Source organism: Magnolia sinica, chromosome 3 (genome assembly GCF_029962835.1).
Source record: "Magnolia sinica isolate HGM2019 chromosome 3, MsV1, whole genome shotgun sequence".
Lineage (NCBI taxonomy): Eukaryota > Viridiplantae > Streptophyta > Magnoliopsida > Magnoliales > Magnoliaceae > Magnolia > Magnolia sinica.
Window position 1 is genome coordinate 110,830,417 of NC_080575.1, and position 18,619 is coordinate 110,849,035.

Consider the following 18,619-nt stretch of genomic DNA (forward strand, 5'->3'; position numbering starts at 1 on the left):
TGATAAATGGGCCTAACTCTTGTATTTTATGGGCTCAGTATATAAGTTTTGCACTACGGCCTAGAGCCTAAAGCCTCGACTGAAGCCTGTTACAAACCATGCCTGATACGAAAGCAAGTTGTGTGGCTTAGATTGCTTCATACTAAGGTGGGCCCTGCCCCTTAAGATGGCATTAAGGCCATGCAACCCCTCCATTTGCCAAAACCGTTAGATGATGTTGTGATGGCACCGCTGGCAGCCATTATGACGACTTTCTCTTTTATTATTATTTTTAAAAGGGGAATGATCACATTCGTCCCAACGTATATTAGCTACCATACGTTGGAGCTGTGTGGGGCCCAAAGGTGATGCGGATTTGGAATCCAAATCATGCATCTGGTGCTCCCTATTCTCACTGTAAATCCCAAGAATCATCCTGATCCGGAACTCATGTGGGACACATCATAGGCAGCAATGTGTAACCATGCCTAAAAATTCACTTGTTGTGGTCCACCAAAATCTTGGAATGGCCTGAATTTTGGGGAGTGCCTTTCGTTTTTGTGGGCCTACCTGATGAACGGCCTGAATGACATATACACAACACTGGATCAATTTCCCCATTTTTCCCTTCGGTCTTGGGCACTGGTATTGTGATCAGGCGGGATTTTGGATCCAGGCCTGACATGGATGGCTACAACTAATGGACGGTTTGGATGGCACTCACGCAACACGGTGGGCCCACGTAAGTCTAACAGTTCGTGATCATTTCCCATATTTTTAAAGGGAGATTAACCTGTGACTTTGTAGCACCATAAGTCAAGGTGATTCTGGCGGACGCGGTTGGGCGAGTGACCCCAGCGCTAGCCAGCTAGCTAGTGTTAAAGCTCTGTTGGCCCCACCATGATGCATGTGTTCTATCCATGCCGTCCATCCATTTTTCCAGTTATTTTTAGAGAACATATGGAAAAAGGAGGGAGATATAAGTCTAATGTGGACCACACCAGAAGAAACAGTGGGGACTTAACATTTACTGTTGAAAACTTTTTTTGGGCCACGGAAGTTTTGGGTCAAGCTGACATTTGTGTTTGACCTTCATCCGGGTCTATGTGACCTTATCAACAGGTTGGATGGCAAATAAACATTACAGTGGACCTTAAGAAGGTTTTAACAATGGACATTAAATCAAGATTGTTTTCCTATGGTGTGGTCTACCTGAGATGATCTGCCTCATTTTTGGGCAAAATGGATGGACAGCATGGATAAAACACATACATCATCATGGGCCACAGTGATTTGACAATTTAACACGAGAGCAGATTAGGTGAAACCCAGCCTCACTCAAGACCGTGCGGCCCTCACTGTGGGGCTACTATTAGCCCATTCTTAATTTATTTATCATGTATCCACGCTGTCCATCCATTTTTCCATATGATTTTATGGCATTATCCAGAAAATGAAACAGACCCAAATTATGAGGTGGACCATACCATAGGAAATATAAGAATTAGTGTTGATTGACCATTAATGAGCTACAAAAGTTTTGGAACAAGCTGATATTTGTTTTTTCCTTCATTCAGGCTTATTTGACCTTATCAATAGGTTAGATGGTAAATAAACACTACAGAAACATTAAGTTGTTCCCTAAGAAGTCTTTTATGGTAGGTCGGTTAATCAATAATATTTCTTGTGGTATGGCCCACCTGATTATTCGATCTACTTTATTTTTCGGATAACCCCTTAGAATTATCTCCAAAAATGGATGGACAGCATGGATACATAATACATACATCAAGGTGGTTCCCACTGTAACCCCACGGTAAGGCGCACACACTCTTAGGTGAGGCTCAGGTCTCACCTAATCTAATAAGCTCTCATTTGACACCATCCAACTGGCTGGTGTGCAGCTAAACTGTTGCGTCCGCTTCCAACTTTGTTTTTTTTTTTTTTAAAACACACGCACATGTCACGGACGCGGATTGCGTCCTACCCCGCTCGGCGGTAATCCGTCCAGGTAGGGCTCTGTGGGGCCACAATGATGTAATTGTTTTATCAATGCCATTCATCGTTTTTCTCGGATCATTTTAAGGTATGAGCCAAAAAAATGAGGCAGCTAAAGGGCTTAAGTGGACCACAAAGTTGGGATTGAACGTGCACCATTAAAAACTTCTTGGGAGTTGGAGAAGTTTCAGATCAAGCTGATATTTGTTTTTTCACTTCATCCACGTTTACATGACCTTGTGAATATGTTGGATGGTAAAAAAAACATCACGGTGGCCCTTAGGAAGGTTTTAACGTTGGATGTCATTATCACTGCAGCCTCCTTTGGTGTGATCCACTAGATCCGTGGACCTGCTTCATATTTATGATCATACCTTAGAATGATCTGATAAAAGCGATGAACGGCGTGGATAAAATACTTACATCACGGTGGGCCCCACAGAGCCCTGCACAGACGGATTACCATCCGGGTGGGGGTAAGACGCAATCTACGTCTCACGCCACACACCCATGCACGCCGTAGTGGGATTTCACCACCTATGGGTTAGGGCCTATTTGGATTCACGTATAGTATTGTACTGGGAAGTAAAATTGTCCCATCAAGGTATTCGTGGTACTGTAATGCGATAGGGTTTGCATTTTGAAAATTACTCACAATCTTTGGGTTAGAGTACAATTGTATACGTAAACATTGTGGTGTAAACACTGAAAATTCAGCGCCTTCGCAAATTTGGCGAATTTTATAAGTTTGGCAAGTGGGGAGTAGTTGTTGTTTTGTGGATGTTGGAGTCGCCACTAGCCAATTAACTTTAGAATCCCGTAGTCGGCTAGAACCTACGGAAAACGTGAGGTTGGAGAAATCCGAAGACTCTCTTACCTTAAATTGACTCCTGGTCTACGAACCCGGACTCCAGGTAAGGGACCTCGGTTACAAAGAAGGAAGGTGTTAGGCACCCTCTCTGTCCGTATGAACGTACGGTCTTAATTTTGTGTGGTAAAACAATCTCAAGGGATGGATGATGTGATCGGGATAGGACTAGGTGCACATATGGATTTCTGATGCGGTAAGATCCGAGACTTCGACAAGCTACAGAGCATACGTCTAATGGCGTGTCTAGAAGGTGGATGTGATGACTTTTATGCAAAAAAAAAGTAAACAAAAAAAAGGACTAGATAACTAGGAATTTCTGATGTGACAGGATCAAATGTATGGCAAGTCATAGAGCATATGTTCACCAGAGATCTAGAGGAGCAGGGGGGTTGAGAAGGGAATAGATGTCATGATGAATACTTGCATAAAGTAAGAGGATCTTTGGCTAGAACTTGAGTAGGCTAAGATATAGGTTGCACCATGACCAATCTGAGCTAGACTTGAGATTGAGAAGGTTAAGAGGAAGCTAAGAGATTGATAAAAAAAAATCTGATCTTGAAGGCTTGGGAGCTCTCCCTCACCCTCACTTTCTTCCTTTCTCTTTCTTTCCCTCTCACTTAAGCTTGAAAATGAGGAATAGTTGTTGTGAAATGTGTAGAGGAGAATGCTATTTATAGCCTTTTCCAATGGCAATGTGGTAATTTCTGGATTTGAGAGGGGTAAATGCTGATGTGGCAAGTGGTGAATGGTTGAGGGAAGAGAGACGCCACGTGGTGCACTCTCATTAGCTATTGGGATTGGTAAAATAGTAAATAAGGTTGGATATGGGGGGTAATCTCTGAAGAAAGTTAACTTTCGGACATTGGGACAGTTGTCCCCAGAAGTTCACAGGCAGGCCGCGAGCGGTGGAACTCCAAGTATCGTCTGCAATAGTCAAACTACCGTCGGCGGTAATTGGATTAATTACCACCCGGTAAGGGCTCGAGCCGAGCTCAAGCGTGTGGGTTTGTTTGGTTTACTGGTTCATCCGATGGTTTTCTTTTTGGGGCTTTGAGGTTTAGATAGGTGGACTTGGGTTTGGGTAAAGGGCTTAGATCAAGGTATAAGATATAGGTGGGGACTGCAGGCGGGTTGAATGGTTTGGATTAGGGTTTCGGGTTGCGGATTGGAAGCTTGAGGTTTGGGTTAGGTTTAGGTTTAAGCTGGGATTAGGGTTTATGATTAAATCATGATTCTCGGATTGTCTTTAGCCTTGTCGAGATGTTACCTGGGTGGGGTGTCTACATGTGGATTTTCAAAATCAATGTTTGGGAGTGGAGTTTTCTTCGTGCTGCACTGGATGAAGTAATGAAGTATGGAATTAACGTCCACCCCCCGTGAATTGGAAGTTGTTGAAGGACATCTGGGCCATCAATGGACTAATTACTGTCCACACTCTATCTACGCCCCACCATGATGTTCTAACTACATCAAGGTCGTACAACTATTTTTTTTATAGATTATCTACACTATTAGTACGATAAGAGGTATATCCAAAGAACATGATTGACTACATTACAAGAAGTGTGGCTCATCAAGGGTCGATGATTTTAGTTACCATTACGGGCCACAACGGTTATGGATCATCATTAATCAGCAACTTTTTTCGTCAAATCACTCACAAGAATTTGTGGGCAGAAGGAGGACAGCGGAATAGAAGCTTCAGATATTTCCGACGATCACTATGTGAATCATCGACCACATATGATGGTGGAGTTCTCTGGATAAGTGTACTGCAGGACGATCTTCAACATCCAAGGTTGTGAGAAGCAGGAGAAAACCACACTACAGAGAAGAGAAAGTAGAGCTGTGAAATGGTCCGTTGAACCACATTGCTGAAAAAGAGTTTTTTTTTTTTTTTTTTATAACTTCTATCTGCTATGGCGGTGCAGTGCAATGAAAGCATTGCACTGCGGCCTACATTGTACGCTGACATACAAGATGTGTGGAGTAAGAAAAATGGTTCGGCGACGTACTCGGCCCGTCAGCGTACCATGTGTTGATGTTTGGATAAACATGCAGTGAAATGTATATTTTATTAAAATATATAATGTTGTACCATCTGGGCTCGACATCCAAACATACCTAGAACGCTTAGACAGTCCAATCGATTCATCTAGGAATGTCTGTCTTCATAGTTCTTGTACTACGGTTGTACGTCCATCACGTGGGGCTCACGTTGCATGTAGGTCATTCATCATCAGGGGCCGAGCGTTAATGTGCACCATTTATTATATAAGGCCCACCTTTGATATTGGTCTTTCAATGTGTGGGGCCACCATCAATGTTATTGTCCATCTTGTGATGCCCACCTTCAATATTCACTGCCTATTATGTGGAGTCCACCTTTGATGTGGACCGTCCATCACGTGAGTCCCATCTCTGATATGGGCAGTCCATCATACAGGTTCGCTTTAGATGATGAGTCCCGCATGATATGGGTCACTCATCATTAGGGCCGACCTTAGATGTGGACCATCTATCATGTGGGGCCCACCATTATTTATTGCTCCTCATGTGGAGCCGACCTTTGATGTAGACTATCCATCATGTGGGCCCAACCTTCAATGTAGGTTGCCCATCATGTGGGGCTCACCTTGGATGTGAGTCATTCATCATTAGGGGCTAACTTTTGATGTGGATTGTCCATCATGTGGGGCCATCTTAATATGGGTCATCTATCATGTGCGGCCCACTTCAATGCCCACTACCCAACATGTGGAGCTCATAGATTATGTGGTCATCCTATAGGCCCCACCTTTGAAGTAGGTCATCCATCATACTAGCCCACTTTGGATGTAAGCTATTTATTATTATGGAATGACCTTTGATGTGGACCATCCAGTATGTGAACCCACACTAATATAAGGCCATTCATCATGTAGGGGGCACCTTTGATGGGGACAGTGTGAGCCCCACCTTTAATGTGGATAGTTCATCATTTAGGGCCACCTTTGATATGGACGGTGAGAGAGAGCTTCTTTTGAGTGTGCATGTTACTTTTATATATAATGATGCTTACCAAGTTAATTTAAGTGAAAAGGTTAACTTAATTACTTAACTAATTTTTTAAAAAAGACTTATTTTGCCGCATCCAAATTGGTCCTTAGAGTTCCCAATATGGAAGTATAGATGAATCATTTTAATCTTTAAATGTCTCACATGTTAAGATCACGATTGTTTCTCTCTAAAAATTTCAAAAATTAACAAAGTGTCTAAATTTCGAAATTTTCACAATATTATCATGAAAACATCTTTTAATCAAGTATCAGAGAAATACATGATTATGTGTGTACGTGCCAAGATGAACAATCAACCTTACATTTGTTATTATTATTTAATTTGTTTTGGTAATCATCTCCATGTAGACATAAAATGATCTTAAAAAAATAAAAAGAAAAAAAAAATAAATTGCTTCAATGCACTTGGAGAAGTGTAAGTTATTGTACTTCTAGTTGCATCAGTTCATTTTGATAGTTCAATCAACCAATCGATCCAAACTATTTATTATATCTGTAACGCATTTCATTGTTTAGCATGAAAAGACACCCTGTGATCTACTCATCTCTTATTTGGCCTTATTTTGCACAGGCATCGCTTTTCCAAGCCATGAATGAGATGGTTGCTATTGCCCGACAAAAACAAATTCTTTAAAATCACAGGCAATCCATTATTGGCCTTGAGAAGTTGAGAAGTAGATGTATCACATTATTGATTATACCTATTCTTGTGCAAATAATCTTTGCTGTTCATTTTGAAGGCCATTGATCAAGCCATCATTGTCTATCACAATTGTATTATGTTTTCTTGGTAACCTATCAGTCATGAGTTGGAACTAATGAACGGTCTAGCTCTTCGATTGTTTGAGTATTCCAATGCAACTAGGAGCACTATAATTTATAACGAGAGCACTGAAATATTTCCGGTGTTTTAGAGGGAGAGAGTGCATTTTATTTCTTATCTTATTTATCTTATTTTCAAAGGTTTAAAAGGTTTACTGCTTGCACTTTTAGAAGACTTTGCATTACTTGTTCTATCATAGCTAGCTTTTTTTTTTTTTTTTTTTTTTACACACGCACTCACGCATGGAGTAGTGGGATTTCACCACCAATGGGCATCAAACCCAAGACCTTGTGTTAAAACTATGAGAGGATGTTTGGCGCATGGTATTAGATGGGATTAGGTGGGATGGAATTGCATTTGGTCCCGTGTCAATTCTACTTAATGCTCCTGAAAAAGCCTGGAATTAGATTAGATGGAATTGCATTCAATCCCGTGCCAATTCTACTCAATATTTGTAAGTTGTGTAGGTCCCACCATGATGTGTGGGCTATATCCACATTGTCCACCCATTTTTCAAGATCATTTTAGAGCATAAGCAAAAAAATCAAGTAGATCTAAAGCTCAAGTGGACCCCACCATAGGAAGTAGGGGGGATTGAATACCTACCATTGAAAACTTCTTTAAGGCCATATAAGTTTTCGATCTGCCTCATTTCTTATTTTTAGGCCTATGCCATAAAATGAGGTTACAAAACAGATGAACAGTTTGGATATATCACATGTATTATTTTCAATAGTTTCAAATGATGGTAGGTAAATCCATTCAATGTACCACCCTATTACAAACAAAGCATGTAATTAAGCTAATCCCAAAGTAACAGGGGACAATCTCTCTAATATGTAATGATTATGTTTTTTAAATCTTATCCCACCTAATCCTTCTCCGTACCATGCGCCAAACACCCCCTTGCTATTTACCACACAGGTAGGGACTCAACCCCATCCTAGCTATTTATTTATTTTGACTGCTTATGTTAGGGACATGAATCTAAAAATAAGGTAGATCCAGATATCAAGTGTGGACCACACCTAGAAAAATAGTGGTGATTATATGCCTGCCATTAACAACTTTTAAGGACCCATCGTAATGTTTATTCGCTGTCCTGACAGTTGATGGTCATATAGACCTGGATGAAGGTAAAACACATATCAGCTTGATTGATTTGTAGCCCCTAAAGCTTTCGATGGTCGGCATTGAATCACTGCTGCTTCCTATGATGGTGGTCCGCCTCATATTAGGATCTCATTTATGGGCTCATGCCAATGAGCTGGCAAATGGATGGATGCACATCAACGGTTCCGGTGCCATTTGTTGCTACGCGTGATGACATCAGGAACTTAGTAGAGGTGCAACTTCCGTGGATCCCTGGATATCCACCGACGTGGGTGGGTCCTTGGATGTGGGGCCACCGTTATACATATGCCCTATATCCATACCGTCCATCATATTTGATCGCTCAATTTATGGAATTATCCCAAAAATAAAGAAGATCCAAATCTTAGGTGGGCCACACGACAGGAACAGTTGTGATTGAATACCCACCATTAAAAACTTCCCGAGGCCACTGGAAATTTTATTTTCCATCCAACCTGTTGATAAGGTCACAAAGTCCTGGATGAAGGGATCACACAGATATCAGCTTGATCCAAAACTTTTGTGGCCCACAAGCAGTTGTTTATTGTCTATCAACACTGTTTCCTGTGGTGTGTTCCACCTAAGATTTGGATTTGCTTCAATTTTAGAATCGTGACCTAAAATGAGCTTTCCAAACGGATGGACAGCATAGATTTAAGTCGAATACATCAAGGTATGCCCCACGGTCAGGGATCCACATAAGCCGTGCCCCCTAGTAGTGGCAGCGTCACTCCGTTGTAGAGAGGGGATTGCATGAGCCGCCGGGCACGGAGATATCTCTATGGCCAGGGCTGTGTGTGGTCTACCGAAATATCGGCGACAAATCCACTTCCTCCATCTGTTTTGAAAAACAACAATAAGATATGATTATAAAAATGGGGCAGATTCAAAACTCAGGTGGGCCATACCAACAAAACAGTGGGAACACTAAATTTAGTTCACCGTTGAAACTATCCTGGAGCTGACAATGATGTGTATATGCCATCCAAACCGTTCATAGAATTATTATAACTCAGGTAAACAAATATCATCATCATACAAAACTTCTGTCACCACCAAGCCCCACTGTTTCGTGTGGTATAGCCCATATGAAATTTGGATATACCTGATTTCTAGAAGCCTATCCTACCGTGGCCTTTAAAAATAGATAGACGGAGTGGATCTGTCACGAACATCTCTACGACCCCACACAACCCCAGGCATGCATAGAGATATCTCGGTGCACTGGGCACATGCAATCCGCGTTCGGCTCGTAAAAGTTACACTGCTCTTAGCTGCATCGGGATGCTTGGACAGTCCCATCAAATGACAAGGGCTATCACTTAGGTCCGGCACAAACTTCATGGCTTTGCACGTAAAACTCACACGGACAGGATGATTCCAACCGTTAAAAAATTCTCATCCATAGCCTGTAAAATGGACGGTGAATCTTGGCTTGCTTGTAGTTCATCAAAGAATCCTAATAATCTCATCTATGGTTTGTATAAAAGGGTGTCTATAAAAGAGAGATCCAACTTGTGGATGGATTGGATCATCCCATCAGCGTCAATTTGATGCTGCAGCATATGGAATACACATTGAATCCAATGAACGGTCTGGATCTATTGAATGCGCTAACCATCTGTCCCCATGCAACTAGGAGTTGCTTGGTCAGTAGTAGTCTGTGAGCACTGGATTATTTCTAAAAGAAACAGTATGAAATAATAACGGGCCTGGGTAGATTTCGAAAGCCCAAGTCATATTAACCTGTAAACCGCATTGACAATGTTGCCACGCCATGGCCGTTCCTTTTTCTCGCATCATCAACCCTCTGAGGTAGGTCCCACCAGTTACTAGAATTATAGCTGAATATATTCCTCTGATTAATAGTCCGCCTGACCACGCAATTATATGGGGTTCCCAATTAGTGGATGTGCGGTAGCAAAGGGAAAAGGTGCTCATTAGGTGGGTCCCGCAGCATACATTCCTGGGCCAGAGTCAGTACGCTCTCAGTCTGATGGGCAAGAAAAAAGCGGTATATGTTGGGTGTTGGTCTGTTTTTTAAGGAGAACGGTGACATGCACTCGGGGGAGTGGTAATTAGGGTCCACACGTGATGTGCATGTGGATTCTAGATCGTTCATTTGGCGTGTCTCCTTGTGGTCGCCGTACATTAGAAGAATCATTCCTGTCAAAACTCAGGTGCGAAAGGCCACAGGGAGCAATGTACAATCACAATAAGAGTTTTGCCCTCAGTTCAATCGGATGAGGCGGGATGCATGAGTAAGGGCTTGAATTAGATACACGTGTGAATAAGATTTATGTGTGTGCTAGAGTTTGCCTGATTTAGGGGTTGTTTGGATGGTTGGTGTCCGGTTCAATAATATATATGGATTAGAAACTGGACACGGTATCCAGCGTCTTCTTGCGACTAATATTGCATTATGTTAAGACAATTTGTGAAAAGAAATGAGGCTAATCTTTTCAAATGAGTTATTTTTACATTGTGAAAATAGACACTAAGTCTACAAACTTTAACGGACACTTCACCCTTCAAAGCACTTCTCAACGGAATGCATACAAATTAAAGAAGATGAAATGTTGTCAATTTCATTAACATTGAAAATGACATGCATTACGTATAATAAATTATGAGACAAGTAAATAAATAAATTAACAATAAAAGACAAATACTTGATATGTATATCAAAGCAGACAATCTAAAGAAGTGTGATAAACTTAATCAAAACTTAGATAATCATAGTTCTACAACTTAAGGTTACAAAAGGATTACTTTAACTCTTAAGGTATTATAGCAGGAGCCACTAGGCATTAGCTATATAAAACTAATTAGCTAAATTATATTAGGAAAAATAAAAGATAAAATAAAATATAAGCTAATATGTTTGGCGTAGGGCTTTGAACTCCTTTGACTACTCTATTTGTAGAATATCGAGGTGGTGAAATCCTTATTGGGGTTTCTATGCTGATTTTGGATCCTTCGGGCTTATGTTATGAGCTTTCCATATAAGAAAATCCCCTCTACTGACCTAGGACTTCCAAATTAGGAAGGTCTCCAAAAAGCCTGATGCAATTGGATTTCAAATTTTCACTCTTATATGTAAATACTTCCCTATATAATCCTCATTGGTCTAGGGAGCATCTGGCCTTTAAATCCATCATGACCATTCACCCAAGTGCTCTGGTCTAAATCACTCGCTCAGTTCCTAATCATAGGAGTAGGATTTGATACCGGATATTGATATGTTATCGAAGATGGGCCGGATCTGTTACATTAAGATTTCCCATTCTTTTAATCCCAATGAAACCACGGCCATATGATCTGATTACTCTACAAGGCATTTGGGTAATCTTTGTTTTTTCCAATCTTCTTAATGGGAGGCTCAAATTTGTTTGATAATTCATTATTAGTCAGATTATATCCTTCTTTGGGTCCCTTTTGTGTTTTCCATGTTTTGATCGGGCACTACTTAGGATCCAACCAAGCTGATGTGTATGTTTCTCCTAACTTGGGTGGGGTTTACTCGAACTTCGATTCAATCTTTGGATTTTCATAATCTTCTTGAACTCGACTTCTCTAAATGTCTTTGTAGAAATCTTCCATTTTAAAAAGTCTATAAGAGACAGCTTCACCAAAAATATCATAACTTTATCTGTGATAAATTTGTTCTCTTGGTAAATCTCTTATTGTAATGTTGGGCACATTGTTTAATTAATAAGTACATTAAACATGACCATGTGCCCTGCATTTCCTTCCCTTCGTCAATTCACACTCCATTATAAATGCAAATGCATGAACCCAAACAACACAACTCATTGATGAGAGTAGATTTTGCATCAATTGCAATCACAGTGTTGACAGTGATGCCATTTTATTGGCCCAATCAAGGCACTAAAAATAAGCGTAAACAATTGTGGCCCAACTAGTTTTGTAATGGCTTAGGGTGCACAGATGAAATAAATACATAATACGGTGAATTCAACATACGAGCTGGACGTTTGTTTGTTTTTTTTTTTTTTTTTTTTCTGGTACGGTAGGCATCCCCTCCCAATACTCCCACTGTTCCGTTTGATTCTAAGGACCATGCTTGCTTTGGGAAACTAGGCCATCCATCAGGAAGGTACAGTGATTACCATGCGTTCTAAAAAAAAGAAAGTCATTCTCCTTTTCTAAAATGTCCATTCCCATGTCACACGAGGCAGGACCCGGCCGCCACATGACCGAAACAGCCATTCCTTTGTAAACAATGGACTAACAAAAGAGCTACCTACTTCAAATGAGGATTGTCTGGTGACCCTGCCACCACTAACCTTTGCAGTCACAATTGGACGTTTGAAAATTTAATTAGCATCTGTACTAAGTTCCAAAATAGTTCCTACAGCCAACACAAAACATGTTTAAAAGTTGTCAGGTCATACTCGTATATGACCCAACTAAATATAGCCCCCTTGGGTCAATCAGGTCAGAAAGGAAGTTGGTGACAGCAGAGCCACCATGCAAATCCCACCTACCAATGGTTGCCACTTGCAGGCTTGCAGCCGCAGTTGCAGGGGACGCGGAATAGATACAGGCAGGTTGAGTAGGAGTCGGCTACTGAAGTGACATCACCAAGTTCTGCGTGCCCCATTATGATGTATGTGTTGTATCCACACCTACCATACATTTTGAGATATTATTTTAGGGCATGAACTAAAAATTGAGGTAAATAAAAACCTATAGTGGACCCTACCACAAAAAACAAATTTCCACCGTTGAAACTATCCTACGGCCCACAATAATGTTGATTTGAAATCTAACCCGTTCAAAAGTTTAAAAAAGCATGAAATAAAGGAAAACACAAATATCAACTTTATCTAAAACTTTTGTAACCTTTAGAAGTTTTGAAAGATACGCATACTGTCCTCACTAATTTCTGTGCTGGGTCCACCGGAGCTTTGGATTTAACTCATTATTTACATACTGCCCTAATGGTGGGCCCACCAAACTTGGTGACGTCGCTTCAGCAGCGAGTCTCGCTACTCAACCTACCAGTGGCTAATCCGCGCCCAGTTGCAGGACTTCACTGTGTACTCATCCGTCCCCATCGTATTTAAAAGAATCGGTGATCGTGTCTCAAGTCGAATCAAGGGGTGACTCGTGATGTTGAATCGGCTTGGGTACACCCTGAAACATAGCTCAAAGTGGCAGACTGAGTGAAAGATACCTCGTTTAAACACCGAGGTACTGGTATGGATCCCTCGTGGAGGCGTCTAACAGTGGGTTGTACTAACAAGCTAACAGAAGAAGAAAAAAGAAAAACGGCTCGGGTCTCACCCATTCCAAGTCGACTCAGACGAGTCACCTCCGGACAAAAACTCCACCCAGCCAATTATAATCGGGTCCATCATCCTATCGGGTCCTATCTTTAGCCCGCAGTACCAAATAATTACGTAGTCAAGCAGGCTATCATACATCCCCTCCATTATTTAATTTTTTTGAAAAAAAAAACATAGGGAATTTCAAATCATTCTTTTTCTTTTCTATGAAAAGACAAAAGACTCGAAGGCAACCGCACAGGATTCTCCCGTCAAACAATCAACAGTCAGGATAGCGGGCGTGCACAAAACCAACCTCTTTTAAGCCCACTTCCCAAACACATCTACTTCCTCAAAATCTTTAACTATGCTAAAATCCATTTTATAGAAAATGCAATAGAAATAAAAAGTCGAGATAGCTCCTTACGAAGCACTCCCAGTCAACAAAAACCGGCTTTTCTAAAAGAGAATAGGTAGCGTGCGCGGCCGGAGCACGTGTTTTGGAATGTGAAGATCGTCTTTGGAGAATGACTAATTGAGTGATCTGAACCGTTCAAGTGGTGGATCCCACCGTGGATAGGTTATGGAAAAAACTTCAACTATAAATGCTTCTGTTGATTGTAAAAGTTTCATATTTCCGTTTTTATATGTGGTGTTTACTGCGAAGCATGTTTACCATACATCTTGAACAGTTACGATCGATCTGTACACGTGCCTAAATTGTTGAAAAGAGAGTGATTGGATGTAATGTATGAATTCTGTAAAAATAGAGCCCATGATCTTGTGATCCGGACCATTGATATAATAGGTCCGATGGTAGACGAGGTACGCTCCGAAATCTTCCAAAACAGAATATCAACCCCCTTTAGGTTTTTTTTTTTTTTTTTTACCTCTCTTGATATCCAATCTGGGACTCTTTGAGACATCCCCATCCGAAAGTGGGGCCCACCATAATCCGCAGATAATGGACCCCACCTGTACGGACCGAAGGGGTCAAACCACAAAATCAAGTCCACGTGGTGGGTGTTTGGTACCCGATGAAGAGTACTCCGGGAATCGGTGCTCCCGCGGTGCAACGGTCCTTTCTCGTTTCTAAAACCCACCTCAAAAACCCCACACCCACCTTCCCCCCTTTCTCTCCTTCCTTTTCTCTCTCCTTTTTCTTTTTTTCTTTCTTCTCTTCTCATCATACTCTCTCATGGCGTCTCTCTCCTTCTCCTTCTCCTTCTCTCTCCTTTTCCTTCTGTCCTTCTTCTCTTCTCCGAAAGCCTCAGACGCGTCTGACGCTACCATCCTCCTCCAGAAAATCAAACCATCTCTTCAAGGCTCCTCAGACAACCTCCTCCTCTCTACTTGGAACGCTTCCATCCCCATCTGCCGTTGGAGAGGTCTCAAGTGGGCCTTATCCAACGGCTCTCCTCTTCTCTGTGATCAGTCTTCTCCTTCCTCTTCCAATCTCTCTCTCACCCAAGAATCCACCCTCCAGCTCCTCTCTATCCAGCTCGCCGCTGCTGGACTTTCCGGCACAATCCCAAAAGAGATAGGCGAGCTTTCTTCCCTACAGTCCCTCTACCTCGCCGTCAACTCGCTTTCAGGATCGGTCCCGCTCGAGCTTGGCAATAGCCCATCCCTTGCCGAGGTCGACTTGGGCGGGAATGCGCTCAACGGGTCACTCCCTCCGTCGATTTGGAACCTCTGCGATCGGCTCGTCTCGCTTCAGCTCCACGGGAACCATCTATCGGGTTTCCTCCCCGAACCAGCGCTGCCCAACTCGACATGTCCGAATTTGCAGGTCTTGGATTTGGGCAATAACAGGTTTGAAGGCGAATTCCCGAATTTTTTGATGAATTTCGGTGGGTTGAAGGAGTTGGATCTTGGGAACAATCTGTTTGTCGGTTCGATTCCAGAGACACTATCTGCGCTGAATCTTGATCGGTTGAACCTTTCTTACAATAATTTTAGTGGGGTATTGCCGACAGTGGGATCGAAGTTTGGCTCTGAGGCTTTCATAGGTAACAATCCCGAGCTCTGTGGCCCACCTTTAGGGAAATGCAGGGAAAGTTCTGGGTTGAGCTCGGGCGCCATTGCGGGGATTGTGATTGGTTTGATGGCGGGTGTCGTTGTTCTGGCTTCGTTGTCGATTGGGTTTGTGCAGGGTAAGAGGAGGAAGAACAGGGCACAGAAGCTTGATGATGAGGAGGAAAGGGAAGATGAGGAGAATAGTGGTGTTGGTGGTGGTGGGGCCGAAGGGAAGCTGGTTTTGTTTCAGGGCGGTGAGCATTTGACACTGGACGATGTGTTGAATGCAACGGGTCAGGTGATGGAGAAGACGAGCTATGGGACAGTTTACAAAGCGAAACTTGTTGATGGTGGGACCATTGCGTTGAGGTTGTTGAGAGAAGGTAGCTGCAAGGATCGAGCTTCGTGTTTGCCTGTGATCAGGCAGCTGGGCCGTGTTCGGCACGAGAATCTGGTCCCACTCAGGGCTTTCTATCAAGGAGAGAGAGGGGAGAAGCTCCTCATTTATGATTATCTTCCTAACAAGAACCTTCATGATATTCTACATGGTGAGTCTCCATATATTTGCCTTTTCCATTTCTATATCATATGTTTGCTTTCGCATATTAAAGCTACAGTCTCTGTTGAAATGATATTCAAGAACAATGATGAAAACTAGAACAAACCAAGCTGAGTGGCTTAGAAACTAGGAGTATGGATTTTTTTATTTTTTTTTTTCAATTCTCATTTACTAGGTAAGCTACTTGTTTTAGACTGATAATTTTAGAGAGTACATTAAAAAGTAGATACATAGCCATGGCCATGGCCACACCAGCATGTGCCACCTGAATGGGACCTGCATCAACTAATTTTGCCTATGTGGCGCTTCAGGATTGCGACCCAAATCAGAGATGTTCCGATAATTGGAACTGTCCATGTTCTTGTGGTACCCTAGAAGAGCATGGTAAGAAACTTATACTGAAGGATAATTCAGATGATCAATATATATAGATGAATGTGGACATTGAGAAGATCTTCAATGGCTGATGTTAAGCCTCACAAATGGATGAGTCAGGACTCAGGATCATCCTTTTGGTGTGATTATTGGATTGTCAGGTTTTCAGAGTAGCACCTGGGATGGATGGCTCTTATCACCAAACCAGCTCTGCATGTGGGTCCTGTGAGGTGACACACGTTGGTGGTTCTGTGTGGTGACACAGGCGGGACATACTCAACAACAACAGAAAACAGTCACGATTAGGTTTCCGACAACTATCTAATCGTGTAACTGAATGGGCTTATCATGAACAGCAGTGTGCAATGCTTCATCTCCTAATGCCTCATTTGTCGAGCTTGATTTCACTGTCTCAAATAGTAGCAAGAGCTTGCATGCTGATTGCTCCCTCTTGTTCATTCAGGAATCTCTATGCACATTCAAGGCGGGTGTCTTGGTACAGTCTCCTCATCGACACCATGTTCACTTGTTTGTAGAGATAAACCTCCCACCACGAATGGATGGATGAGAACCATTTGTACAATCTCCTGTATAGCAATGTGAATGCACGATCTTTTCACAGTATTTTTCCATCCTTGAGTCAGATGTTGTTACGTTCTGGACCCACAGTTCTCATCAGTGTCACAATCACCTTCTTTTAGAATTACAGACTTTTCATTTTTGAAGCAGATATTTCTCTAGTCTCTTAGAACTCGTGGATTTCCTTCTCATCTTGCTTTTTGCATTATTTCCATTAAATCCAATGTCAAACATGAAAGTTAAAATGGCAGACGGGAGTTGATTTCCCTAAGTACTGTTGGTTTGTACAGAAACCAGGGCAGGCAGGCCATTTCTGAACTGGGCCCGACGGCACAAAATCGCTCTGGACATTGCTCGTGCGCTTGCCTATCTCCACACAGGCCAGGAAACACCCATCACCCATGGGAATGTGCGGTCTAAGAATGTCCTTGTCGATGAGTTCTTTGTTGCCAGGTTGACAGAATGCGGCCTTGACAAGCTAATGGTCCCTGCTGTTGCTGACGAGATGGTAGCCGCTGCAAAGACCGATGGTTACAAGGCTCCAGAGCTAAACAAGATGAAGAAGTGCAATTCAAGGACCGATGTCTACGCTTTTGGGATACTCCTGTTGGAGATCCTCTTGGGCAAGAAGCCCGGCAAGGATGCCAGGAGTGGAGAGTTTGTGGATTTACCATCACTGGTAAAGGTGGCTGTGTTGGAGGAGACAACGATGGAGGTTTTCGATGTGGAGGTGCTGAAAGGGATAAGGAGTCCAATGGAAGATGGGTTGGTGCAGGCGTTGAAACTTGCAATGGGGTGCTGTGCTCCAGTGGCATCCGTTAGACCTGATATGGATGAAGTGGTGAAGCAATTGGAGGAGAACAGACCCAGGAACAGGTCTGCATTGTACAGCCCAACTGATACAAGGAGTGAAATAGGGACCCCTTTCTGAGCTTGTGGCCTGCTACAAAAGGAGTGAGAGTTCTTCTACCATTGAAGTATGTTGTTGTATTCTGTTTATGAATGTAGGGAGATGCTTTCCTTGAATTCGATAGCATTCTCTCCCTCACTCTCTTTTAGCCTTTTTTTTAGAGCATGTTGTAAGATGTAGGGAATGTTGAGAGTTTTGCATATATACATACCATTTGGGGGATGGCTTGAATGAAAGATAGTAATGGTTTTAGCTAGTTTTGAAAGAGGAATTTGTCATTTCATTAGGAAGATCCAGTACCTAGTAATTTCTTTTCCTACTGTGCTTCATGTGATGTTAATGGGTTGTTTGAATGTCCTGAAAATATTCTTATCCATAAGCAAATTCTTATATTCGGGCCTTGGGAAATGCTTGAAATTAGTTTCCTGTTGGAATCCATCTTCAGCAAAATAGTTGTTTTGTAATTCTTTTGGAGTAGCTAGCTTGCAAATTCCATGGTAATGAATTCCCTGTGAATGCTCATATTTCAGATTTTTAATTCCTAGCAATTCTTTTATTCTATGTGATTCCATTCTTAGTACTTAAATATGATAAAGAGAATATATTTTAAAGAAATTTCATTTTTTTTGGAAGTAAATCAATAGGGGGGCATAGTGCAGACATATGGAACATATGAGCCGTCCATCAAGCTCCACCATGTACATGACGTTATCCAAAAATCAATCCAGTCCACCCATTTCGTGGGACACGATTATATGCTTGTAGTGCTTTTTCCTAGCAATTTTAAAGTGGATGATTAAAAGGTAGAAATGTCTGCATGAGAACTTTCACATACTACACTCTCACCTGCCAACGTGTTATTTGTGTAGAACATCTTAGCCATGCCAAAGGTCGACCGCATGGAAAACATAACCTGGAGCGGAAACCAAGATGGTCCACTCATCAGGCGGGATCCACTGTCAAACTTTAAAGATAGCCTATTGTATGACTCAATACATAGTTATGCCAATGTAATGTGT

General features: G+C 42.0%; 1 protein-coding gene across 1 annotated transcript; it reads left to right on the forward strand.

Annotated features, from left to right (window-relative positions):
- Positions 1-14,278: 14,278 nt before the first annotated feature.
- LOC131240702 (putative kinase-like protein TMKL1) lies at positions 14,279-17,856 on the forward strand. The gene is made up of 2 exons (XM_058239120.1): positions 14,279-15,725; positions 16,981-17,856. Exons 1-2 carry the CDS (start codon positions 14,357-14,359, stop codon positions 17,619-17,621), a joined length of 2,010 nt encoding a protein of 669 aa, XP_058095103.1. The 5' UTR covers positions 14,279-14,356; the 3' UTR covers positions 17,622-17,856.
- The last annotated feature ends 763 nt before the right edge of the window (positions 17,857-18,619 follow it).